Source organism: Strongylocentrotus purpuratus, unplaced genomic scaffold (genome assembly GCF_000002235.5).
Source record: "Strongylocentrotus purpuratus isolate Spur 01 unplaced genomic scaffold, Spur_5.0 spur5_scaffold_14, whole genome shotgun sequence".
Lineage (NCBI taxonomy): Eukaryota > Metazoa > Echinodermata > Echinoidea > Camarodonta > Strongylocentrotidae > Strongylocentrotus > Strongylocentrotus purpuratus.
Genome location: NW_022145599.1, coordinates 16,207,694 through 16,235,623, shown reverse-complemented (window position 1 = coordinate 16,235,623; position 27,930 = coordinate 16,207,694). Strand labels below are relative to the sequence as shown.

Genomic DNA, 27,930 nt, shown 5'->3' with positions numbered 1-27,930 from the left:
AAAATGGTTTTATCCTCGTTCATCTTTTACTTTCCGCTTACACGTTCATATTCTTTAACTCGATTACTTAATCACAACCTTCCTTCTCTTTCACTTCATCTTCCCATGTTTCTTATTTTCCTCCTTCTCCTGCTCCTCCTACTCCTTCCTTGTCTATTTTGTTTGTCCTCTTTTCTATGTCTTCTTCTCCTTCGCCTTCTTTTTAGCTCCTTTAAAGTGTTAGGGGCCCCAAAAGTCGCGAAATTTTTTTTATGATATTTCACTTAAATGTGTTTAAAGCCAAATATTGATGAAAGAATACAGAATTTAGGTTTTGTATTGTACGCAGAAAACCAAATTTGTGTATTCTTTCATCCATATTCGTCTTCAAACAAATATATTTTGAGCATCCTTGCATAGTTCAGTGTTAAATGTCATCCTTTTTCACTTCATTGTTCAATTGAAGTGAAATTTAGCCATCAAATTTGTGGGGCTCCCAACTCTTTTAGAGAGGCTATAACATAATCTCCATCCTCATCCTCTTCTCTTTTTTTTTAGGCCAATGCAGTCTGTTTCTGGTGTATTAATTGCAGGAACTGTATGGTGTGGAATTGTAAAATGCATTTATTTCATAAAATGAGCCGACTCTTAAATTGCATACTGTCTTTTTACCTTCTTATACAACATCGTTATAGGCGTATGGTACACGCTTTTAGGTAATGAACGATATTTTGTGTTACCATTCTTGATTGTGAATGTTTAAAGAGAATTTTCATGTGAAAATGTGTATACAAATGTGCGTTTGTATTTTTAGGATGTCACAATATCTAACTTGATTTTACATGTAAATATCATTGAAGAGAAAGGAACAGAGAGCTGTATATTTCGTGTTGGTCACGATCTGTATTGTTAATAATCATGAAGCATTTTTGTACCTGGTACCGTAATCGGTTTACACTGTTGGATTCAGGGGACAGCAACCGACCCATGCTCCCTTTTAAAAGTAAAGAAAATCATGGCAATCCTACAGTACTATATTAAAATAATATGTGCCCCACACTTTCAAGTTATCGACCCAAAAGAATAGAAGTTTGATAACCTATTGAAATCATTATCACTTTTAATAAAGAGAGGTAACCTTTGGTCTTGCTCTTTTTTTGCCGGGATGAGCCGGGAATTTTTATCGGAATTTTGCGTCCGCCAAACGTTACAGAAAACCAGGATCTCTCTCTAATTTATTCCAGCGTGAGGGTAGGCCTTAAGGTCGCTTTACCTCTGCAAAAGGACAGATGAGTCCATATGATCAATACTAAGCGTGTATGATTCTCTTAGCATTTGGGATGGAGGGTATTTTTTTCCCTTCAGTGACATAGTTCAGATTTTTTTTCCTTCTCGAAAAGGCATATTGATTGATTTATTTATAAGACGGACAAAAAAGTTTAGCTAATGGTTTAAGAAGGAGCACATTAAAACAATCAATTATGAAATATCCACAAGTTATTAAGACCATGAACGTGAGCAGAAAATGTGTATATCAGTGTTTGATGTTACAGTATATACATTGATGATTAAAATGTTGAAAGAATAGAATTTTGCACTAAACGAGAACTAAAGGTGCAAATGGTATGAAAAGTAAACAATGCAATTCAGGAGGTATAAGCAAGTGCTGTTAATAACAGGTAAATAAATCCTCATCGAATAAAAGAAAAATTACGAAAATTATTAAAAACTACAAATACATGTATATATTTAAATGGTTTAGGGAGAACTTGTTGCGTTATGAGAAATAACGAAATCGATATATTTGTCTATTTGATTAATACTTGGCCTCAAATGTGATAATTTAAAATTGTTAGTTGTCCTGTCAGTAAATGTGATTTCAGTCAGTTTTATATTTCGCTGGTCTGAAACAGTGTTTATTTTTTTTCAACCGGAGTGCCAAGAGAGAAATTTAGTTATATTTAGAATAAGGTTAATTTCGTGAAAAATATCTATCAAAAACCGCGTTGTATTTTCATAAAGAAATAAAATGTCAAAGGTAACAACACATCTTTCTTCCTCGCTCTCTTCGATCTCTCGCAACATTAAGAAATCAGGATTATTTTAGGCAATTAAGTGCCTAAATACCTTCATATCAGGGGGGCGTTTCACAAAGCCTTTTTTCAATGACAAATGACAAAAGTCAGTGACAAATCTGCTGATAACCAATCAGAAGCAAGGATTTCAGTAGCTTATAACAAAAACTTTGTCACTAATGACAAGTTTTGTAAAACGCCCCCTTGCGTAACAAGGTGCCCGATATCCAACTTGACATATTTTTCATATCGAAATTAGTTTTTACTACGCTCCTCCGCTTCAATTGCACGCAATATTTAGAAGCAGAAAATTGTTGGCAACGAGGTGCTTGAATACTCTCATATTCCTGTATCGAGATGAATATGAAATTTGTATTCTTATATTTAGCAGCGAGGTGCTGACATCCATTGTTTTATCTCCTATCTAAGTATGTGATGATTATACAATCATTTGTGCCATAATAGTAAATAGCATTCTTTTCTTCCTCGCTCGCGAATGTGCCCTAACGTGTTTACACGGCACTTGACGAGTGACAGAGTGATGGAAACTTACTATTCTATGATGACTTTGGGATCGGGGTGACGCGAAACTTTTTATATCTTAAAATGATGCCGTGACTACAACAAAGGGTTGAAAAACACTGGTCTTAAAGACACACTTGCTGCCTGTTAAAATGATCCGAATTACTTCGAGTTAGTTTCGTTAATGGAACGCTACCATATCAGAACTCAATATTGGCTTTAAGGAAGGCATGACGGGATGACTTTGGGATCGGGGTGACGCGAAACTGTTTATATCTTAAAAGGATGCCGTGACTACAACAAAGAGTTGGAAAACGCTGGTCTCAAAAACACACTTGCTGCATGTTAAAATGATCCGAATTACTTCGAGTTAGTTTCGTTAATGGAACGCTACCATACCAGAACTCAATATTGGCTCTAAGTTAGGCATGACGCATGGAGACATCATTACAACCCATTGCACACAATGCGCCAATAGGAACTTTTAGATTTGCACGACGAGAACGTGAACGTGAACGTGCCTTGAAAGGACATCGCATTGCCTTAAAAGGATGTTACATGTCGCAGTCCACATTCTCGTCGTGCAAATCTAAAAGTCCCTAAGAGCCTGACGTACGACTGCGTCAGCGATCTGCACAGTCTTTTGACGCTCCGTGTGGAATTGGCTTCGTCTAAATGTGAATGGACAAATGAAAATGTACAGTGGACATATTGCTTTGAATATCTGGCGTATTCACTAATCGCCGTCGCATGCTGAATTGACGCAGGAATAAACACAGTGAAATGACGCTTTGTGTACAACAGGCATACTAAAAAATGTATAGTGACATTTGTATCTTGTTTTTAAAAGAGGATTCCATCCTGATCTCGAGCTGCTTTCAATAAAATCCGAATTTTAAAAAGTTTTAATCAATCAAACACAAATTGGGAACTATTGGAAAATTGACGTATTTTTTTAAAGCTTCTCTCCCATGTTTGCTCTGTGGTGAAAACAATTTGTAATTTACACTGTATTTTTGAGTTTTGAATTTGAATTTATTTTCCACAAAACATGAAAATAAAAGTTTACAAAATGATAAGTTTACAAAATGATACATTTACACTAAAACGAAATGGAGGGATAACAAAAGTATAAATACTTTAATCTATCCCGGTTATCTCTTTAAATATGCTTTCATTTTTTCTACAGAAAAAGAATCGTACATGTCCCCATTAATGAACAAAAGAAGGTGTCAAACGATATAAACGTCATCAGCTTATAAATGATTGATGCTGGTTAGAACAATTCAATGCTAACAATGATGATGCAGATTAATGGTGCGGTATATATACAGTATATAGGCAATTAAATAGCTTCGAAAAAGATTCATGAAAGAAAGAGAAGCGACCCATAGGATATGTAAAGCTTCGTCCTTAATTGGAATAAAGTAAAACGAAATTTTAAATTAAAAGCTATGTTGTTACAGTAGGGCACGATACAAATATACGCTGGAATAAAAAGGCAATAGCTTTAAAGGTAATACAAAGTTTTGGTATAGGGTCATGAATTTGGTTCAAATGAACATATTGGAAGTATATGTGATCCTACAATATTCAACGATCGTTGTCGCGGTTAAAATCGAGTCGAAAGTTATGAAATTGTAATAATAAACTCATTACGCTGTATAGCTCTCTCTCTCAAGGTCTAGATATTAATTAAGCTATAAAACAATGTTTCTTGACTAAAATCGAACAATTAGCTATTCCTGTTAGGAAATTATTTATCACAACTACATATTCTGAGATTTTCATGGTCGTAGCTACCATTGTACGGCCCTATTAGGCGCTATTTAAAATTTATCAAAATTTACCGGGAGCACCGGTAAATTTTTATATTCAATATTTCTCGAAAGCAGAAGTGTTTAATGGGCTATTTTTTTAGTGCTTATAATACATCCACAGAGGTATCAATTATATAAAAATTGTAAAGAATCACCATCCACCCAATTTCAAAATTTCCCAAAACTTTGTATTACCTTTAAACGAATTTGTAGGGTTAGTTTGAACCACACAATTTCCCCAGGCTGAAATTGGATCGCAATTCTCTTTATAAATATATTGGCGGTTAGGAGTTTCAGTTTCATTGTAAAAACACAAGAATTTACAAAATTGGTTTCACAAAGGGTGAATCGGTTTATTCGGCCACTGGAAATGTTGGCTAATGATTGGTGTTCTCATTAAAGTTGACTTAAGGGTATTCTTCCAGTCATGCTCATGCAAACAATACCACATTTAATGTTTTTAATATCACTATCAATCACCAATTTGCTATGATTTATATCTTCCTGCTTCATAGAGGGTATACATTGTCCTCATGCTAAAAATACAGCACTCTGATTTTAATATCACTACCATCAATTTGCTGCGATTAGTTTCTTTCTAATTGCATAGAGTGCATCCGTTGTCATCGTGATAACAATAATATACTCTGTTTTTCAAAATCAGCGTCATCAATTTACCACGATTAATTTCTCTCGGCTTTTGTAGTAGGTATAGATTTTCACTGTGCATTGACAAGGCCATAATTTATTTAACGAACCTTTCTTTTATTCAATAATACTGATGCATTCACTCGACATGCACGAAGTTTGTTCTTGTAAATCAAATCTGGATGAAATCTTTATGAAGTCAGTTCAATGTTAGACTTTTGGGCCACAAGTTACTTTTTACATCAATAATAATATTATCATTATTATTATTTATTTATTCATTTGACCAAAAATAAAAAAGTAATGGCAAAAGTAAATAGCATAATATTAATATGAAAACAAATTAAAGGAATGGGAGCAATAAGTGGATCAGGGTGCACACAAGTGAAATGCAACACTGTTGCCTGGGGGCATGTGTCCCGCACTTGCTACTCCCAGTATATTTACATCATACTGAATATTGCACATACGTGAGCAGTTACACCAAACAATAATTCAGAAGGTCAACTATTATTTGACTATAGGAATGCATGTACGAAGTCTAGATGTAAACATTATATTGAGGAACCAGAAGCAAATAGTAATTTACGAAATAGGAATGTGAAAGGGGATATTAGAATAACATATGAAAACACGTACATTTCTAAGAACAAATGATGCAATTATTATCGTTTAAAAACAGTACAGGGGGTGGTTCACAAAGATCCTAAGTCAAACTTAACTTTAGGTATGACTTAACAATTATGGAAAGCCGTTAGCATCTATGAAAATATTTTGTAAAAGTTATTTCAAAAGGCTTAACATGTTGATTCAAATCATTCAAATTTTCTATTATCATGGGAGATTTCATGTTCTTGATGTAGAATTTATGAAAAATCTAAAAAAAACTTTAATTTTTCGCTTTTGAATATATTTATTTCAAGACTACAAATAGCTCTCCATAATTTTTAAGTCCAATTTAGATTTAAGTTTGACTTAGGATCTTTGTGAAATACCCCAGGTCTAATAAAACAAACTGGCGAGCAAATAGTCATTATAAAGTTATTACTTGTCTAGCGCTCCATCTTTTGTAAATCTGGACATTTCCAATTCATTTCAAGACACGTGCTATTCATTTTTGTGTCTTGGCATCAATATCGATATGTAAAAATGACTCCAGTGTGTAAAGTCAATCTGTCTGGACCTCTTCACGTCATAAAGCATTGCTATTCCTATTCGTGGATGGAACAGAGTCGCTAAGACTTTCGATAAATCATTATAAATCATTATAGTAAATATGTTCGGGTTACATTTACATCATTGTAATGGTCACACGTTGAGCTGATGGACAAGGCTATCGGAATTGCCTCAGGTTAAATTCAATTTCGACCGTCTATTCGATGGCGATGTAGTAGATGCATTTGATGTATAAAAATACCTCGTAACAAAAGCATGTTAATATAGAATGGCATCAATTTATGTATAATTGTTATCTTTGTCTAAACACACGTCCTGTGCTGCACGTACGGAAGTTGATTACCTTAAACTTTGATGTTCAGTACTAGGGCCACTCCTCTTCGTTGTTTCCGCAAAGCGTTATTTCACAAACGATTATAAATTCAGGGATATGAGCTGTGTCATTTTGAACACCCCCCCCCCCTCTCCCTTGTTGATGATAAATGCTTTGGTAAAACAAATGGAATACTCATAATATTATCAGAGGGATGCTTCAAATGATGACGGCCACTGTATATGAACAATGCATTTCATGTCGTCTAATTGCATAAAAGATAGACAAGTGCTACTATAAAATGAGTTGAGCAATACATCCTTTCCATACCTAATTTCGACATGCGCAGTAAACAAAACATTACTACGTGTATATTGACGTCTCGTGTCTTATGTCTCGATCGTTGCACATGAGACGCAAGACCATGCAATTCGCTGACGCAGTCGAACGTCAGTGACGCATTGTATGCAGTGATTTAAGTTGTGGGAATACAATTTTCTAAAGCTTTAATGTCAATTTCATACTCCCCCCCCCCCCCATCTTTATTTATCTTCTTCCCCCTCCACTTGCTGCCGTGAAATGAATTGATCTCGGCATAGCTTGGATTCGAAGAGAGATGATTTAATTTCGGTAAGGTCTAGAGTAGTTCGAATGTAGGCCTACCTGATGTATTAAATAGGTAACTGGCAATACTGGGGGACAACAATTGGGTACTAATAAGACTGTCATATTATGACACTGTTATTATCATTATCATTACCTACGAATAATTTTCGAATCATCTCAGGAAAAGGGAACAGTATATAGAAAACCGACCAGACGCCAATCCGCTCCCTCTTTCTTCCCCTTTCCCTATTTTTTTAAAAAATCTTTGACTACCCCCTTTTTATTCCCTTATTTTCACCTAAAATAAATGCTTGTGTTTTTTAAAACCAGAAAATGTATTTGTTTTGTTGACAATTCAGGCCAAGAAATGTAGAATGCACGAATGAGCAAAGTTTGTTCCCATAGCGACGCTCTATACACTAGCTCTTTTCTTTGCCTTTGATTTCCAGGAAGTTTTTGTGAGGTTGCTTTTATTTTGCTGGTTCAAACAATCAATCTACTGCAGGATAAACGATACAGAATGAATTATATATAACCATGTTTTCACGACATACGATGCCATTACCAGGGCTGAAAATTAGCTTATAGTTGCAAGAATCAGTCTGCATATGCACAATTAAGTTCTTAATTAAAACGACTGAATAACATTCAGAAATAAAACGAATGGTGATATAATCGAGGTTTTTGTTGATAATCTTGGTGTATGTTTGCCCCATAGCTTCTGAACAATTAAATAATGATAATCACCAACACGCACTCCAAATGTTCGGGTAAAAGCCTTATTGGTTGCTTAATGTAGCATTTCTCCCCATAGAAATCGCTGTCAATTATTTGAAAAATAATTAATTGTTATAACTACATAGAGAAATCAAAGACACCTTGCACATTTGGCATCCATTTCCTATGGTTAAAAGTGACTTGGTAACATTGTTGAAGGTCGATGAAAAAACTGCGTAATTTTGTATAAAATGTTACTTATTATATTCCTTTTACTGTACTAACCCGCTAAAAATCCTGACAAATTCTCAAACCACAAAGATATTTATGGTTTTTCTTTTTGAATTTTCCCAAACATTTTTCCATGAAAATAAGACATTAGACATGCTTTTTAAAATCTTTCAACACTTCAATGTCTGGAATGGTATAAGAGCCAATTCGTTGCTTTGTTACGATTTACATTCACCTATTATAGTTAGGAGAATTAAGGAATCGATCAGATCAGTTTTTCCTATGTGTATCATTAATAATGGTTCGTTTTCACTCAAACTTTCAGATTATCTTTAATTGTACATCTAGCATTGAAGTCAATACCTTAGAACCATTTTCTCTCATCTGAACAATGTTACCAGAAGTAAGGAACATACGATGCAAGTTTTAACAAAATAGTAACAGCAAAAATGTATACCACACTCACCTCATTACAAATGTGTCCCTTTGAGCTGTAATAGTGAGAAGGAAAAAAGGGGAAAGTGGGGGGGGGGGGGTGATACTCTCTGCATAGTTCCTTGGATGGAATTGAACTGATCTACACAAAAATTAATGAATCGAATAAGATTTCTTTTTTCAAAAGCACTTGAAAAAAAAAAAAAACTGATATGATACCCATTTTATATACATAGCATTATCACAACTATGCCTGTGGCCTAAATACAGCCATGATATATGTAGCGAGCATGGTGATTGGATGTACAATGTAGATAATTATGATCGGATTCGTGGTATTATTTTATTTGTGTTTTTCCTTTTTTCCTTTATTCAGTTGAAGACTAAATTATACATTCAGTTTCCATTATGTGCCTTTGATTTTTGTATACCTCATCATCTAGTCACCAACGCTTATTCAAAAACATACAATGCCAACGAGAACACCATGATGGGTTGATAAAGACCTGAACGCTCTCCTTTGTGTAATGTGTGATAATGTCATTAGCATTTCGTCTTCTTTCCCATCAATTACGCAACCTTCGAAAAGCACCGATCACCCTGGTTTTCCCACACACAGTTGCACGCTTGGCTTTTCTTTTACCGATGGTTTCTTTCCCCGTCATATAAAAACAACACGTAAACATTATCTGCGCAGGAATCAGAGAAAGATCGAAACAGAGCATGGCTCTTCCTATCGCTCAGTCATGTTATTTTAAGTAGCTGTCTTAGAATTGCGCCAGCATCCACACGACAGCTTGAAAATATATATGGATATTTGTCAGTCGAGGTGATGAGAGTTTAATCGCTGGAATCATTCACCATGTTCATTCATCTTCAAGATGTTGAACAACTCACTACGCTTGTTTTGCTAAGCGACATAATTTTGGTAACTTGCATCTGATCTCTTTTAGTACGAATATAGGTTTTGTGAGCATGTTTCAGTAAAATGTATTGGCCTTTACAATTCATGGCATGGATATCTACTTGAACCCCACGATGGGCAAATATTGACAAACGTTGAACAGACTATTTATGTTTGTAGCAAGACTTTCCTTGATACAATGCTGTTCATGTTGTACTCGGTCAAGATGAGATTATATTTTCACACGAGCTAAAGTTAACTCGCAGAACGGTTTACTAAAAACTGGGAGCTGGAAAAAATGATGTATCTGCTGACGACAACGTACCATCTTCTGCAATGCTTTAAGTAAAATACATGGAAGATATTTCACCATGTTGGCTCTAAGATACATACTTGCAGTGTTGATTCGCAGTGTTTTAATGGTACTGGGAATTCCTGGGAATGGCCTCATCATCATCGTCTATCTTAAGAAGCATCGTAAAACAGGAACAGACGTCTTCATTCTTGGACTTGCCATAGTCGATTTCATCGTTTGCACGAGTTTCCCACTAAAGATATATTCTTACATAACATCACAGTTTACAAATGACGTCCTGTGTAAGCTCATGCATTTCATCATCTACTGGAGCACCTATCTTGGGACGTTCTTGACAACGGTCATCACGGTTGATCGTTATATCGCAGTGTGTAAACCATTGAAGCGAAGAGTATCCCCAAAACAGGCGGTTATCATCATCTCGACCTGCTCCGTCCTGGCAGCATTCTGCGCCATACCGTCCGTTTCAAAGACGGGCATCGCGACCTATGGTCCCGCCGTTTCCAAGTGCTCTTACATTTACGATAACCTTGCCTATGCTCAAATCATTGCCTACTTAAATGACACTCTGTTCTACAGTTGCCTGGCTCTGATCACGTTCCTGTATACCCTGATCTGGATAGCGGTACGTCGTCGGGCCAGGGTCCGCGTGGAGAAACTGGGTGGTGCCAACAGTATATCTGGAAACGTAAGACCAACGCAGATTTCCGTGATGCCATCCGAAGCTTGGGCGGGTGAGGAAGGTGCGAATTCGAAGAGCCCGACTGAAGGGCACAAGGCACAGGTTCAGAGCAACTATGCTGCGAAGACCGTTGACCAGTCCTCCAGCGATGAGGCTGGGGCATCAAGGGACCAGTCCGCAGGAGGACGTGGCGACGCCTCCGACCTTCTCTCTGTTGAGCCTAATTCTAATCAAGGTAGACCTGTTTTTGCTGGAAATCATCTCGCTCCTCCTCCTCCTACTCCTGGTGGGAGCGTTAGCGTTAGCCACGGTGCAATGGCCAAGCCTTCAAAGGCAGTTGCCCCAGCCGCGATCATCCGGACAAACAACAAGACAACCGTCATGATCTTCATCATCACCGTCATATTTTTCCTCTCCTGGATCCCGACCAAAATCTGGGACTACTACCCAAACATCAAGTTCACTTGGCTCCAAACGGATCCAGTGAAATACAACTTCTTCTACGTTTCTCTATTCGCTGTGAATCTCAACCAGGTGATCAATCCCTTCATCTACAGTTTCGTCAACGTTCAGTTCAGGCGTGAATGCGTCACAGTGATGAGGCATATCCGACAGTGCAGATTATCTTAAAAGTCTAGGGCATTTCGTTTGATCGCTTACTTTTATTTTTGGTTTATAGATGTCTCTGCAAAGCATGAGCTCAGTCATTGGGGGGGGGGGGCACCAGTCTCTAGTCTACTACATCAGTGTTTTTTTTTCTTCAAAATTGTTGTTGTGGTTACGGCACCCTTGTTGGAGTTAGAAAGTTTCGATAACTCGTATACATAGATGTACTTTCACATTTTCAAGAGAGGGCCGTGTAGGGCATCTTTCCCGAAAATATACTACCCGGATCTCAACTATTGCGAGCGAGCGAAAAGAGTCACTTTTATTATGACAAAAAAGTTATCCACACTTCACTGTACACTAGAAAAAATGTAGAATCATATATTCCGGAATCTCGTTGCCAGAAATCATCCCGATTAATCAATTTTGAGGGAACGAAAAATGCACTGTTATTTTGGCAAAATTTCACTTCGATATAAATGACGATAAATAAGTTGGATTTGGGCGCCGTGCTGCCCGTATCATGACGACATTCGTGAAAAGAGGTGCTCGAATATCGTCATATTATCGCATGCGGATATACTATGCTGTATATATGAAGCTACTTAGTATCCCGTTTTCGAGCAATCCATCTTCTTATATCATTTATTGTGTTTGTCATACGATTAGGGGGCACATGCCCCACCGTGCCCCCATACCTTATTATTAGGGAAATGTCATAGGTGTCATGGCGTTTGCCACTCAGACCTTACCCCCGTACTATATATGTACATACAATTATTGCATGTATCTAAACAGAATTCATCTATAAAATTCAACGTTTTTTAACTACAAGCAAAACAATCTAATTTGCTGTTGTATATAGTCCTTGTAATATATGCCGCATATCAAATTATAGGCCTTTGATTGGTCAAAATTGTAGGCATGAAATTTGTTACTGACTGCTAGGCAGTATAGCGACAAATCTCACATGTTATATTTCTCTTCGGCAACGAAGAATTATAGAATATTCAAGTTTGTATGCAATTTTAATTGAAATCTTTATTTCAGACACCTTAGAAGAAAGCTATCGACATAAAAGACTTAATATTTGTTTTTAAGAAAATGCCAACAAAATTTAGACGGTCTTCAAATAAAGCTCATACTAGCTACGCACCTGGCATATCCTCACAATGGAAATTGAGGGCAAAATGTGGGCCTCAAATTTAAATTATTACCGTTGATCGTCTCGGAAAAAAGAGGGAAAAATCTGATGAATAGGGTGTCACATCCTAGAAACCAATCTCCTTCAAGAAACATCGCTTAGCGGATAACCAACAAGGAGAAAAATGGGAGTCCCAAATTTACATTTTTGCCGAAGATGTTGCAGATAAAAAAACTGATTAAATGGGTGTCACGTCCTCAAAAACCAGCCCCTTCTAGGAATGCCCCTTGCGTATAACCGCCAAGGGAAAATTTATGGTAAAATGGTGGTTCTAAAATACAGATTAAATAATGTTTTTGCTGAAGGAGCTGTTGAAGGGATATTATATCTTTAAGGATAAAGATGAGTTCTGGTCATGCGATTGCATTGTGAAAGAAACGATGTGGCATCGATCAGAAAAGGTTGATCATGTAGCATATAATAATAATAATTATTATTATAGTAATAGATCACATTTATAACGCGCCTTATACATTGTTTCTAGGCGCTGTGGTGCTGTTGTTCCAGCAGCCATTAAGTGAAGCAATTTCCTTACACGAAATAAAAGCCGGGTGGACAGCACCACGATTACACAATATTATTCTGTACAAAATTACAGTATGTTATGCTATGTTACGTTACAAAATTACAGTTTGTTACAGATAAATGAATAAATAAACTTAATCTTACTTAAATTATGCTAAAGATGACTTATTTCATAACAAATAGTAGTACGACATCATTTATTTATATGACATGTTTAGAGAAGACAAAATTCATGATATGGATTTGAACAGATGGGTTTTTAACATTACTTTGAAAGTCGATATAGAAGGAGCATTTTGGATGTACACTGTACGACGGGAGGCTATTCCACAGCTGGGGGCGGCTACAGAAAGTGCTCTATCACCGTATCTTGTTTTCACACGAGGGCCAGGAATTAGTTGAAAGTGAGAGGAAGTTGAAGCACGTAACCTGGAGGACGGGGTTTGGATTTTACGAGATTGGAAAGGTACGTGGGGCATTCACCGTTACGGATTTTAAAGGCAAGGAGAAGAATTTCGAATTGGATACGTTGAATTACTGGCAGCCAGTGGAGATTGCGAAGGATTGGAGTAATATGTTCATAAGGTCTTGGGCGGGTAACTAGACGAGCGGCAGCATTTTGGATACGCTGAAGAGGAACAAGGTTGGTGTGTACTGCAAGTTCCTGGACTCTTTAAAATGATATGAAATTTAGCCCAGTCTTGGTAAAGTAACAAGCACTGTACACAGAAAGATGTTTATTGGACTACAAAAACATGTGGCATAAAGATCGGGCTTCATTTTTAAGCTGTTACTTGTCATGTTTAGAATATAAAGGCATTTGAAGAGCCTAACTTTCCAGGTAAATTTTTTTTCCGATGTTCTTCACCTCTCCCCCGAACACGACCTTCTTTACAATCTTCCTTCTAGAAAAATTCCTTGCGTAAAACCCACAAGGGAAATAGGGGCAAAAAGGCGGAAATGAAAAAATAAAAGATTCTTTACTAATAACTTTTCTTTGCGTCATAAAAAATGCCTGCGCCAGGGTTATTTACAGCTGTATGCTTACGTGATTTTGGGAGGAGGTCAAGTTGTTGTTCTATTGGGAGTCAATTCTTTACAGTAACTAGATTTCCTTTATCTTTTCATTGGAGTCACTACGTGTACATGGTGCATCTATTTTGCTCACTGTGTGGGAAGGTGGTAACTTATTCAAGTTTTATGGTCATATCTTTCGTAGAGCGACTAGAAATAAACTATTTATTTAAGCTGTTGCGTACGGCCATACCTGTATAGATGGAATCCTTTTTTTTTTATATATATAAGTTGTTGCTATGCTGGGCAAATTTCGCGTACTATTCATTATGTGAATAACACATTTTCAAACTAAATTTTCAAATTAAACAGATTTATCCTTTAAACAAGTACTGGAATACATAAAGTTAATTAAAAATCGCTGAGCAAGAACAAATGTTTATCGAAAGATGATGATTTTTTTCATCAAATTTCTAATCAGTGAAATACAATGAGACTTTATTAACAAGAAACTTGCAAAGAAGTTTGTTACCATTTACATGATTCTTCTTCTTTCTTATCGTATATGACGGTGAATATATCACTTTATTGACGGTCACATCTGACGTTGCATGATTATGTCACGTCAACATTTCAGTCAGTCTTGTGAAACTCCTGGACTTGAAATGAAAATTGTTTGTTTCAATTGCAAAGTGTGAAATTGAATATTGCATAACTTTCCTGTGCAGTTTGATGTTGTAATACCAGGTCAGAGATCAGCTCATGATTAGAAGTTCTTGATAATCTTGCTGCACAAAGGGAATGAAAAACAGTGAATTTGTAACTATCAAATGGTTATTCCTTTGTGTAGTTGGACAACTTTCTTCAGGCAACTACCCCTGAAAAAAAAATGTTTCACGGACACGTGGACATATACCCCGGACAACTTCCCCTAGGACAATTTCCCCCGGACTATGTCCCCATGAAAAATTACTCTCGCCCAACTAACCACAGGGAGAGTACAATTAGGGCGTAGTTGTCCGGAATTAATTGTCCTAGGTATAGTTTTCCGTAGGTGTTTGTCCAGGGCTGATAGTCCAGGGGCGAGTTGTCCTAGAATTTCTCTTAACTTACTTTACATAATATGTCAGGCGGTGGGCTACAGAATATGGAAGAAGTACTGAAGCTAGCGGGCATGTGGCCTTTGTGAACTGGTGTAATGTTTTTTAATATTTTAGTCAGAAACAGGTAGATGACAGTTCAATTAATTCGAATTTGTACAACATTTATTGGGATGGTGCAATGTACATGATTCATGTATACAACTTTAAACATGTGTCGCTGAAGAAACGGGTTTCATGTCTATATTAGATATATATTCGATAGAGCGAGTTGGTCGATGGCCTTAGCATGAAATAAATGTATACATAAACAAAACAATGTATTTTATCGAGTTTTTAAAATATCTTTGATTGCTACTTGTGTGATTGCAAAAGTTGAGGTATAACGTGTGTAAGAACATACTGTATTCTTGTAAATATGTATATATATATATCATATGATTATTAAGATAATGTATCAGTTTTCACCTACACTTTATGCAAAATGATATTTCACATGATGATTTCATTATATTTCACAACATCGTGCCTATCTTGTATATTGCACATTAAATGGCCTAAATGTAAAAATGTAAAAATTTACGTATTTTCTCATCTCCAGATAAAGGCAATTAACAGAAAATCAGAGCCCCGTTAATCTATACAATACATATATGATACCGAGAAGTGACTGTGCAACCAACTCGGGGGATCAACTTGATACGTGTTGCACATGTACATAAACCTTATGGCTAACGCACTTTAGTAGAACACAATGAAAGTGTTTGAGTTTGGCATGAACATAAGTCTTTATTATTTCCTGAGTATGGAGAGATAGACGTAAACAAAATGTCTCTTTGAATTCTGTGTATTTAATCTTTGCTTATTGTTAATGTAAATGTTAATGTGTTATCAGTTATCAATGGTATCATTATCATTAATATCATTATTATTATCCTTACTATTATCATTATTATTATCATTATTATTATCATCATCATAATTATTTATTATCACTATCATTATTGTAATTGTTATCATGGGAAGTAAAGATGAAATGAGTATTATAAACACTATCTAACTTCTTAACCCATATACCACGAAACATAATTACTATCGCTTTTGTTGTTCTTCTCGATATTGAGGCTCTAGATATGCCTATATCTATCTGCATTATTGAAATAGACGTATCTCATACATGTAGCATGGCTAGAAGCTGATTCCATTAGCCCCAATAATCTAATGCAACTTGGCGGTCACCGAGTGCTCCATTTCAATGATTAAAATTTAAAAAATATATAAAAGATAAGATTGACAACATAAAATAGAAGAATATCCTTGTTTAAAGATAAAGGTGAGTTCTGGTCACCCGATTGCATTGTGAAAGAAAATGTGTGGAATGGATCAGAAAAAGTTGATCATGTAGCATGTAAGTATAGGTGTGTATTGCAGGGTTGTGGAGTCATCAAAATGATAAGAAATTTGGCCCAGTCTTAGTAAAGTAACAATCACTGTACACAGAAAGATGTTTATTGGACTACACAAATGGTGTCGGGGGCTACTAACCTTGACTTTCTAATCTTTCTATGCTCATTACTCACCCAGTTTACATTTTTTACCAAAATTGTTTGGCAAATGACATTTATTTGTAATCTTGAACATTCAGAGTAATTTTCGTTTGATTCTGTGATTTTTTTTTAAAACCAGAACTCACCTTTATCTTTATTAGTAATGGATATAATTATCTTAAGTGGTGCTACGCTTGCATGCATTTTTAGGCATTGTACTTTCAAGCTAGACCATACAAATCTAATCACTACTCTGCTAAATCACCCAATGTACTTTTTAATTAAAATTCATTATTTTTCCTAGCGGCTATGCCAAATCGTAGGGTTTAATTGTTTTTCAAAAGGTTAATATCGTTGTGGAAATATTACGATGTAACTTGAGATTATTAAAACACCCCTTTCAAGCAATCTATCAAAAAGATGTAGTGCAGTAAATTATCATATTCGATATTAAATTGGCAAAAAAAGCACCTGATATTAATTATTATTAGTTTTCTTTTTTGACGATGGAAAAAAAAAGAGTATTGATTCATTATTTCTTTATTTTAGTATGTCATATTTTTACTCTCTTTGAGACTTCCCAAATCTGAAGTTTAATTTTTTTTCTCCACAAAGCTCTGTAGAAACGAATATATTGTAACTTCCTTCTTCGAGCAACGCCGATGAACATTCATCAAATACTGAACTTGTTATTAATCAATTTTCGTCAGCATCAGTACGGCCGTAACAAAGAAGACGGACGTGAGATATTTTCTCCATTCAATAGTTGATTCGATCTGAATAGCTCATTCGCCTTTGACATTTCGTCGCTGTTTTCACGAAGTGACGGTAGTGAAATAAAATTGCTTTCACTTTGCGTGGCGATTTTCCTCACTACCGTCACTTTGTGAAAACAGTATTTTGGGTTATAGGTTTTTACTTTCCTGTCGTGGCATTCAGTATTTAGCAAATTTCCTTTCTCCAAATATTTTCCATTTGACGTGCTTTTTGAGAAACCATCGCAGTTAACTTTGTATAGATATATTTAGAATATTTTGTGTTTCATAATCGTACAGACATCAGTCATTACGGCCGTCGTTTTATTTTCTGGTGATAATTCCTCAAACCTTTAATCGTTTTTAAAGGAACATGTCCGCCAAACGTTTGACCTTATCCATCTTTCAGTTCACGCGATATATTATAATTTATTGGTGTTTACAGTTGGAAATAATTGGTAATCTCCTCTTGTTTGAGATATACATGTATTTACTTTATCACCACTCATCAAATAATAATTAATTTGTAACTATAAAGGTATTATGGAACGCTGAATTTATTTGTCATGCGTGCATGAGCGGTTTTCCATTATAATTATGATCTTTGATCATCCTTATTATCATTAGTATTGTTATTATTATCATTCTATCACTTTTAACGTTCATACTAACAATGATGATGATACAAATATTGATGATACATGTAATGATGATAATGATTATAATAATAATGATAACAATAATAATAATAATAAATGGTAATAATAATAATAATAATAATAATAATGATAATAATGATAATAATGATAATAATAGTAATGATAATGATGATAATGGCAATAATAATAATGACAATTATAATAATAATTGTAAAAACTAATTTCAAAAGTTGTGTTGTTCACACTCTAAAAAATTATTCTGGTTTACTTGAAGATGTAACACCATCCTTAATCAAGAATCCATTCCTTAATGTTTTAATTAATACTTTTTCAATGTATTTGCTAATTTATTCTTAAAAGAAGAATTAGTCCTTCATGAGAAGATGGCTTTAATAAGTGCAGATAAATCAGATAAGCGCATTTAATAGTGAAATGAAGAGAAGAGAGATGTGGGTTTTTAAATGTCAGACCGCTGATCATATTCAGATAGTAATGGAATTCCCATCTTGTATTTATTATTCCATTACTTTGGAATGGCCTTTTTATATTAGAAAAGGTCAGACAATCACTTCTTCGTTAAAAAAATGTTAATTTCATGCATAAACAATAAGATTCGAAAACGAATATAGACTCCTCTTTTGGCAATGTTGTCATTTTGTGGAAAAAAAATGATACTTTGAGTAATTTTGACAGATTATAAGAGTTCTTCTTGTATGATGTCAAATACCATTACGCATTGTCATTTTCAGATTCTTCGTTATTATTAGTGATCTCAGATATTTAAAAAAAATAATATATGTCTTCATTTGCCTAATTTTGTTCAAATTTCATTTATATGTTTTTTTGCTCTGATTTTTCTGATTCCTCCCGGACCTACTTTCCATGGAGGCAAAATTCTTCTTTAAAAGGGACGACTGAATCCTTTGCTGTCCGATTTAAAATGGTTACTTATTAAAGTCAATACAATTTAAAACATTGAAATTATCGGTCTCCTTGCTAGTTATTCATTGTAATCCGAATTCGTATGTTTAATGCATCATGGCGGATAATTGCTAGTTATGCGGTGAATTGTCTTGATAACCCGTCGTGAGTCTGAATTTGTAAAACAGGACAATGTCAGAAGTGAAATATAACAATCGTAGCCTGGTGCATGTTTTATTTATGTCTTTGAATAAATAAAATCAGTTTCATTTTCATTAAAAAATAGCATCGTCCATCGTATTAGGAGAGCAAATTAATTGCCCTCTTCCTGTTTTTTATGTCTGCTGAGAAATTGAACTTATATTACGAAGGAATTTGAATATTTGAAGAATATTTTCCTAATATATTTATAACTGTGATGTTCATCACACTTTTGTTAAATACTTTTACTATTTTTCTCACCATCTAATTCATCATCCTTGTACTACCACTGCTGCTTACTACTAGTACTACTGCTAATACTACTTCTAATGATAATAATAATACTTATCATTATACTAATACCACCACTTATACTACTACCATTAGTATTAATACTACTACTACTATTATTACTACTACTACTACTACTAATACTACTAATACTACTTATACTACTTATACTACTAATACTACTACTACTACTACTACTACTACTACTATTATTACTACTACTACTACTACTAATACTACTAATACTACTTATACTACTTATACTACTAATACTACTACTACTACTACTACTACTACTACTAATACTACTAATACTACTTATACTACTAATACTACTACTACTACTATTACTACTACTACTACTACTACTACTACTACTACTACTACCATATCGCTCCGATTGTCTCATTTTCGCTCGCGTGAACATTGCCAGCACAAACCACTGACCTCTACCTCCTACACGGATCATCGCACATTCCCATTCACTATACGTTACGTACTAAAAGGCTGTATTGTCTGACCGTTCATGAATATTCATGTTTTTGCTAAACTCGGCAAAATGTTTGCTTTTACTAAATGGAAAAATTACGGTGGGGGGTTGGATGAAGTGGACAAAACGAAATAGGCAGAAGTGATCTATGATAATTCATGCTTTTTATGTTTCGTGTGCTCGACCTATAATCTTCAAATCGCTTGGTAAACTGAGTCCAAAGTTAGACTTGTTTGTGTATTATAGGCAATGACGAGCTTGCAACCTATTTTGAAAAATTACGGTGGGTGAACTTTCAAAAGTCAATGAGACATGAGGACTCCAATGAAAGAGCTAGTGATAAAGTACGTCGGGGTGGATGTGCTTTTCGTTTAAACAAAAAATGAATTTTTAACGATTTTTTTAAAAAACGTCCATAGGCTAACATGTTAGGCTGCTGAATCTGACCATGCTCTGACGATAGGGGGCGTTGTGAAATGAGACTAAACGGAGCCATTTAAAACAAAAAATATGTACTACTAGTAGTAGTAGTACTGCTACAACTACTACTATCACTACTATTTATACTACTCATATTACTACGACTATTGCTTCTTATACTACTTCTGCTTTATTCAAACAATGTGGTAATATTTATATCATAAAATAAAAGAATGTGATATATAATTTAAAAAAAACATACATGGTCTATTTTCCAAACCGCCACCATCCTACCCTATCGCAAATATGCTTTCTTGCCTCGACTCATAACATACAGATGATGAAAAATAATGGATTCTGTTTCAAAGAAAAAAATCTAGATATTTTACCGCACTCACCATTAGCGCTCTCTGTGCTTCTATTATCGATCTTGAACATAATGAAGTGAAAATAAAAGGGTTTTTTCCTTCACCATTAGTTTGATGAACTGCTCCTCTGAATGGCTTATCAACACAATAAAACCGCATCTTTATAAACCTTAAAATTGCAAAATTATGCTTATAGGTGCACTTAATGGATACTTTTTGGAAGCGAAAACGCCTGGAATCGGGTGTTTAAGCACAAGCGAACCGATCTCTCGGCGAAAGTAAATAAATGGGATTAATTAGCATTATACAAAAACATTCTCTGGCTTTTTTCAGTGGTCCTGAACATCTTTTTCCAGATTTCCAGACATATTTAATGGGATACTTTATCACACAAACATTTTGAAGTGCTATATAGGAAAAACAGCCACCGGAAAGAAATGGTGACGCCAAATTCACAAATCCTTTACGTTAAGGTATATGTTTATCCGGTGCATTTAATTCGATAAACTCTAATCTGTGCTCTAGTGACCGGCATAGACATGACTGTTGAAATCAAAAGACGAGCATATACATTAAAGCCACGATCTGCATACAACTAATCGAAGCCCTCAAAGCCATCCGGCTGCATTAAGTATGTTTGCCTCAGATATCAAAACGTCGTATTTAGAAACTGTACAGCAAGAAAAGTGATGAATATTTAATGCATTTTTAATAGCCTATGTGAGAGAAAATAGCCATATTTTAAACGATGTTAATTTTCATACTATTTTTTTTAAGTATGTCTTATGCAAGCAGAAAATAATTTACTGAACAATATTTCACAAGTTCATTATCATATTTCCTGTTTCCTAATTTTCAACTGAGAAATTTACAACATAGAAATAAAACTCCCCTATTTTTTCGACAGTATTAAAGATATATATAGCTATAATTTATTACACAATTTAAAAAAAGACCGCTTTAGCAATCTTGAAAACCGATGAAAAAGTGGAAAAGCTAATTTTGTAAACGATTCATATCATATGATTTATATCCGTTAAGAATGAACAATGTACTTGTATATTGTTGATTGTGTTTTTTTTTTAATTATTGGATATATTACAGTGTAGTCATAAGAACCTGCAAAAGAATTCAATAGATTTTTAGTAAAGCTGTCTTTGTGAACATTTTATTATCTTTGCGGTATATTCAACCAATACAAATTTTGATGCAGATCATAGGTAACTCCATATTTATGAGCCGTAAGATTTGTTTTATTGCATAAAATAGATTAGTGTTATATATCTTATTTCATTGCTCATAGGGTCAGATTTTGAAACACGCACTTTCTTGCACATTAAAATAAAAAAAAATTATGTCGGAAATGTAGTTATTCATAACATTGAGCAAATTTGTGTTTTCAATTTGCAAAACAATATACCTTCTGATTTTTTGGCAATTCAGTGGATGGACTATATAGAAGACTGTGTTTTTCCACCGTGATGAATACTTCTGTTTTACTGCAATGAAAATGCATAAGATTCCTATAATTTTCTTTTAAAAATTACCCCTCAAGAAGCTGCTCATTATTTTTGTTAATGTTCTGGGCGAATCATGATAAGTTTTATTAGAACTACTTTGAGCATTCATACATCAAATATAATGAAACCACAGAAAGAAGTGCTTGTTTATGACAATGTTAATATAATCTAGTCTTATAATATCTGAATTCATAAATTATCCTCTAATAATGAGCACATCCAATATTGTGAACAAAATCAAACCACTGACATTAACCAATCTATATATTGCTTATACACACATATACCGCAACTTCAAGTGAAATTATTTTTCTCAATTCTCTAAATACATGTATCATGTTTATGAATAATACCACACATTTTTTTTAATTTGGCAGGAAAGTCCTATTCGTATAGAAACCTTTGCCTAAGATCATAAATAATTATTGTACTTTTCAGTAAGTTTTCTGGAAGCAGAGCAAACATGAATTGAATGACTGCACAATTCAGTTTGAAATTTCCTGGACCTTACGATGTGAGAGTTTTTAACCTGTTTTTGTTGTATCATAGATTATGCAATCATGAAAATCAGGTCATGCGATATATTATATCTTATTCAGCGAATACCATCATCATAAGTGCTGGATTGATCGGTTGATAGACAAAGTAAAATCCAATGGAATTTCTCCCATAAATCATTATCTTCTCTCTCTCTCTCTCTCTCTCTCTCTCTTTCACTGTCTCTCTCTCTCTCTCTCTCTCCCACCCTTCTCTTTCTATCTCTCCTATTTTTCCTTCTCTCTCTCTCTCCCATCTTTCTCTCTATGTGTCTCTCTATCTCTGTTTTGTCTCTCTGTCTCTCTGTCTTTCTTCTCTCTCTCTCTCTCTCTCTCTATCTCTATCATGGAAGTAGGTCAGTGATGTAATACTGAATTGAGCTTGGGGATACACGCAAAAACAAAAACAAGAAAGAAAGAGAGAGAGAGAGAGAGAGAGAGAAGGGAAAGAAGAAAAAAGTATAATGTCAGTGCCAAAGATGTATTTCAACTCTCATTGGTCCAGGCCCCCAAATTTTTTATGTGTAATTTCCTGGAGCTAGCCTCGGCTGTTTTAATTGTATGCTTGTTTGCTTCTTTTTTCTTTTTTTTTAAGGGTTTGTTTTATTATGTTTTGTTTGCCTTGTATCCTTTTCGTGCTTAGCTTTGTCACATTATGGGCGTGATCAGCCGTTCCTATTATATATGGCTACTTCGATGAGAGTCACTGACATTAATGTCAACTATGCATCCATTTATCACAATCAGAAACGATTTAAGTTGTCATATCTACACGACGGCAATTTCGCCGACATATAAAATCACATAAAAAGACATGACAACCGTAAGAGGTCCTTTGAACACGGCTGTCACTCCCTTGCCTTAGCGTGAACATTGACATTTGGAAATGTTTATGTTAATCATATTGCCCCTCAGATCTTTCTGAGGTTTGAAACATTGTCACTCCCACTTTATTTATACGCCCGAACTGTTGTTTCAAGATATGAAGAGTTTAATCCAAAAGGAGCTAAATCTATTTTGTAACTTTAGAGAAAAAGGAATTTGTTTACCAGATTTTTTACAGGCGTCTATGGAAAACTGATATTAGAAGGTACATGTTTTCATAATTGCTCCAAAAATTTAGGTAAATAATTTTGTTCGAAAACGAGTACTCAAGTGAACAGTGTTCTGATATGAAATTTTCATCAAAAGTGGATTTAGCTCCTTTTGGAATTGATCTCTTCATATATAAAGGTAAAATTTTTTCTTTTTTTTCTTTTCTATTTTTTACTTTGCGATGACCGCATTTTTCACCAGTCTTTCCCTCGAGCTGTCATTTACTTTTAGGATTATCTTCAAATGTATCTGATTCTCTCAGATGTGAAGTATAACAAATATCATGATTTAAATCAAACCTGTCTAATGCATGAATACAATTTTGAAGAGTTTGTATCGCATATGCGCGCAATCTAAATTTAGTTTTGTTTTGTGCGATATGAATGCATAGATATTAAGGCCATACATTTCTCTATCTCCCCCCTCTCTTTCTCTCTCTCTCTCTCTCTCTCTCTCTCTCTCTTCTCTCTCTCTTTTTCGTCTTCTCTCTCTCCTTCTATGTCTCTTCTCTCTTCTCCCGTCTTCTTTCCCCTTTAGTCTCTCGTATTCATTTTCTAATCGTTAACCGTTCTAATAACTTCGAGACTGTCGAAGAATCTTTCAAAGCTCTGAAATTATATTTGACAGCATCCGAGAAATTGAGAGAATGCCATTTCACCAAACCCGGGGAAGATTAATCGCTATCGAGAAGAAATTATGGGGCGTTCACCGCCGTGTAATGGCTCTCAGAAGACGATGTTATCACTTTAAAAAAAACACAACGAATTTATATCTAGAAATGAGGCGTAAATTGTGAGATGGGAGAGGGAGGGACGGAGAGAGAGAGAGAGAGAGAATTGGTCGGGAGATGGATTGAGGGGGGGGGGGGATACTAAGATTAAAACAGCAGGGGCGGATCTAGCTTTTTGCTAAGGGGGGGGTTGACCAATAATGACGATGCAGAGCATCGTCCACGAGCCGCGAAGCGGCGAGCCGATTTTTTTTTGGGGTGTTTATTTGAACCCCGTAAGTGATGTTTTCCTGGCATCTATTAACACAATGGAGACCATAAAAAGCAGTGCATGATAACGTCTTTTTAAATCAAGTAACAGTTAAATACACAGTTATATCCAGAGTTATCATGTGTTTGGTTAAGTTACCAGATGAGTTGAATATCTTCTCACAATATTTGCACTTGAAAGGGTTTCTCTCCAGCGTGCGTTCTTTTTTCTTTCTTTTTTTTTTTTTTTTTTTTTTGGGGGGGGGGGGGGGCCGCCCAAGGGGGGGGGGGGGTTTAAACCAAATTCGTTTTTCATAAAACTCAATATTATTTTCATTCCCAAATATTTATTTTTCATCCCCAAAGACTTCAACGATCCCCCAATTTTTTTTTTTTTAATGTGGGGATTTGGGGGATGAGAATCGGCAACGCTGGCCTAGCTTGTCACTTCGGCGGTGGCCCGTGTCCTCAACAAAGCTGATGGGGGGGGGGCAAGGGACTCTGTGACATTTGTTCGCCCAACCCCCCCCCCCCCTCCCCCCAAAAGAAATAATAATAATAATAATAATAATAATAATAATAATAATAATAATAATAATAATAATAATAATAATAATAATAATAATAATAAATGAAATAAATACATAGAAATAGAATAAAATAAAATTACAAGTTTAAAAAAAAAGATAAGATTTAAAAAAATGGTCCCCGGATTTTTTTTTTGGGGGGGGGGTTGCAACCCCCCCAACCCCCCCCCCCCCCCCCCCCCCCCCTCTAGATCCGCTTCTGAACAGGGAACGGAGCCAGGTGTGACAGAACACTTAGAAAATGGGTAAGCATAGAAGTCATAAAGATCATGGCAGGTATCAACAACAGGAAATTAAACTACAAATGCACATAGCCTTAGGATGATTAATTCTGATCAATAATTTCAACGGCAAATCTTAACTGACACTCAAGAACGCCCTTATAATCCGAGGAAATTTCAAGGAGCGAACAAAAAATTGCTTACCTGGATGTATTATGCATCGGTGACCTTTTGCAAGCTTGATCTCGTGTATTAGCCACATCACCAACTTGTTGTTTTCGCTGACTCTCGAAACTCCTTTTATTTTGGACATGTTCAACAGATCTGTGAACTCAAGCGATAGGGGATGGAATCATTCAAACAGTTAGTAAAAAGTGATTCGGAAGAATTTTGTTTTTAATAATGCGCATCGCATGCCTGAACAGATCTTCTGGAGAGGTTAACAGTTTGGAAAACTGAAACGTAAAATTGCACAGTTTCAAGGATGATTTTAATACGAATGGTTAAGAGATTACTCAGTCGGAATATGGTAGTAGGTCCATGGTCGGAGTAAAGTACGAGAACTAAAAAGATCTTATGCTTGAGTAAGCACGAGCTACTGAAAATTCCGTGAAAATGACTGGGGCGGATAAATGCCTTGTTTAAAGTACATGTCAGCCATCACTTGTATCATGACCCCCTAAGCGTTTTTATTTTTTCGCGGGGGGGGGGGGATCACTGCTAATACTGAGGGTGCCTTTTCACTACCAAACTCTCCGACAGACGAAATAATAATGATAAGGATAATCTTAAAAACCGAATTCATCCCATTTTGCGGTTGTCCTTTCACTTCCAAATACTCTGGTAAGCAGAATAATGATAATTCTATGAAGTCATCTTATTTTGGGACTGCCGTTTCACTTATAATTTCTCTGACAAGCAAAAAGCAGACCAAAAAAGAAGATCATCACAATTTAGGGTGCTTTTTCATAAAAAGAATCGACTGACAGCGCCCCCTTCGGCAACCTTGCACAGCCCAATGGATCGGTTTATTTACATATTCAAATTTATGGATTAGTCTTTCCTGGGGACCTAATAACGAGTTATTCCATTAACATGTTATTAATCAATAAACTACAATAATTGGAATCCAGTCTGCATACATTTCTTTTAAATACGTCAGGCAAACCTCGGGCAAGCGTTTAGATTGTCAAGAATACCTTTTGTTTGAAAAGAATGCATACGAATATGAATATGTTATTAAGCAGGTCTATTAAAGGAATAGTTGAGTGTTGGTCAATACTCACATTAGCGAACGAAACTATGATCTAAACATAAAAAACATACAATAAATGTCGAAGAATGCATCATTGAAGATATAAATCCGAAATATTACATTAGAGTGAATTTATATGCAAAAAACCTGTTCGACTGCAAATGATTTTATTTATCAAAAATTTTACTTTCGAGGCGTGTTCAGTGTAATTGTATAGCGCCACCTCTCGGTCAAGCGGCAGCACACCGTGAATTTTCGCCAAGACGACGATCGGCGTGCAAGTAATATCCGAACCATGTCTATAGCGCGCTGACTGATTTATATTGTACACATTATGGTATGCGAGGCCTGCACATAATTGCATGGTCTGTGGTACTGGTAGCGCTATTGTTTTTGAGCGCGATATGCGAATACTGTATGTGTATGTAGTGCGAGTACGCTCGACCTAGTAGTAGTGTATGTGTATGTATTGTACGTCGTATGACCCAGTTGATTACTTCTACAGTGTAAAGAAAGTGGCTTACTCTATCTATCAACCAATATGTGAGACAACGCAAGGGCAATTTTGTATTTCGTTTGTAGGAACAAAGCTGTGGAATGATCTCCCAGATGAAATTAGATTAAAAACATCGAGGTTATCTGTCCACCTACCTTCTATGTAAATGACGTGGGTCTTCGTTTTTCCTTTTATATTACTTGTCTTCCTTTTATAATATGTGAAGAGTTTCATTCCAAAAGGAGCCAAATCCACTTTGGGTACTTCTGAGTAAATTGCCTTTTTTATTTCTCCACTTTCCCTTTAGCCATGTATACCTTCATGTTGTTATATATGTTAAAGGTGTCACCCTGCATGGACCTGATTATCTGCCAATAATGATCAGAAAAAATCTTCCCTTCGGCTTTTCTGATGTTTACTAAATTTTTAGATTTTTTATTTTCGTGGATTTAGCTCCTTTTGGAATGAAACATGTTATTGTACCTAAAAAAATAAAAAATAAATCATATTTTCTCAATAAAGTCACTGAAATTTTATTCAAATTTAGCAGCAAACCTTTCCTTTTAAATAGTAATAGTGAAATCACACATAAATATAACCTTTCGAAAAGAAAGTAAACAACATTATTACAGTTTCATTCCAAAAGGAGCTAAATCCATTCAATTCCAAAAGAAGCTAAATCCATGTTTCATTCAAAAAGGAATTACTAAATCCAC

The 27,930-nt window shown here is 35.3% G+C and overlaps 1 protein-coding gene across 1 annotated transcript; it reads left to right on the top strand.

Moving 5' to 3' along the window:
- The first annotated feature begins 9,219 nt into the window (after nt 1-9,219).
- On the top strand, nt 9,220-11,120 carry LOC105444792 (G-protein coupled receptor moody-like). The gene has a single exon (XM_011679496.2). It carries the CDS (start codon nt 9,798-9,800, stop codon nt 11,052-11,054), a length of 1,257 nt encoding a protein of 418 aa, XP_011677798.2. The 5' UTR covers nt 9,220-9,797; the 3' UTR covers nt 11,055-11,120.
- Nucleotides 11,121-27,930: the final 16,810 nt, after the last annotated feature.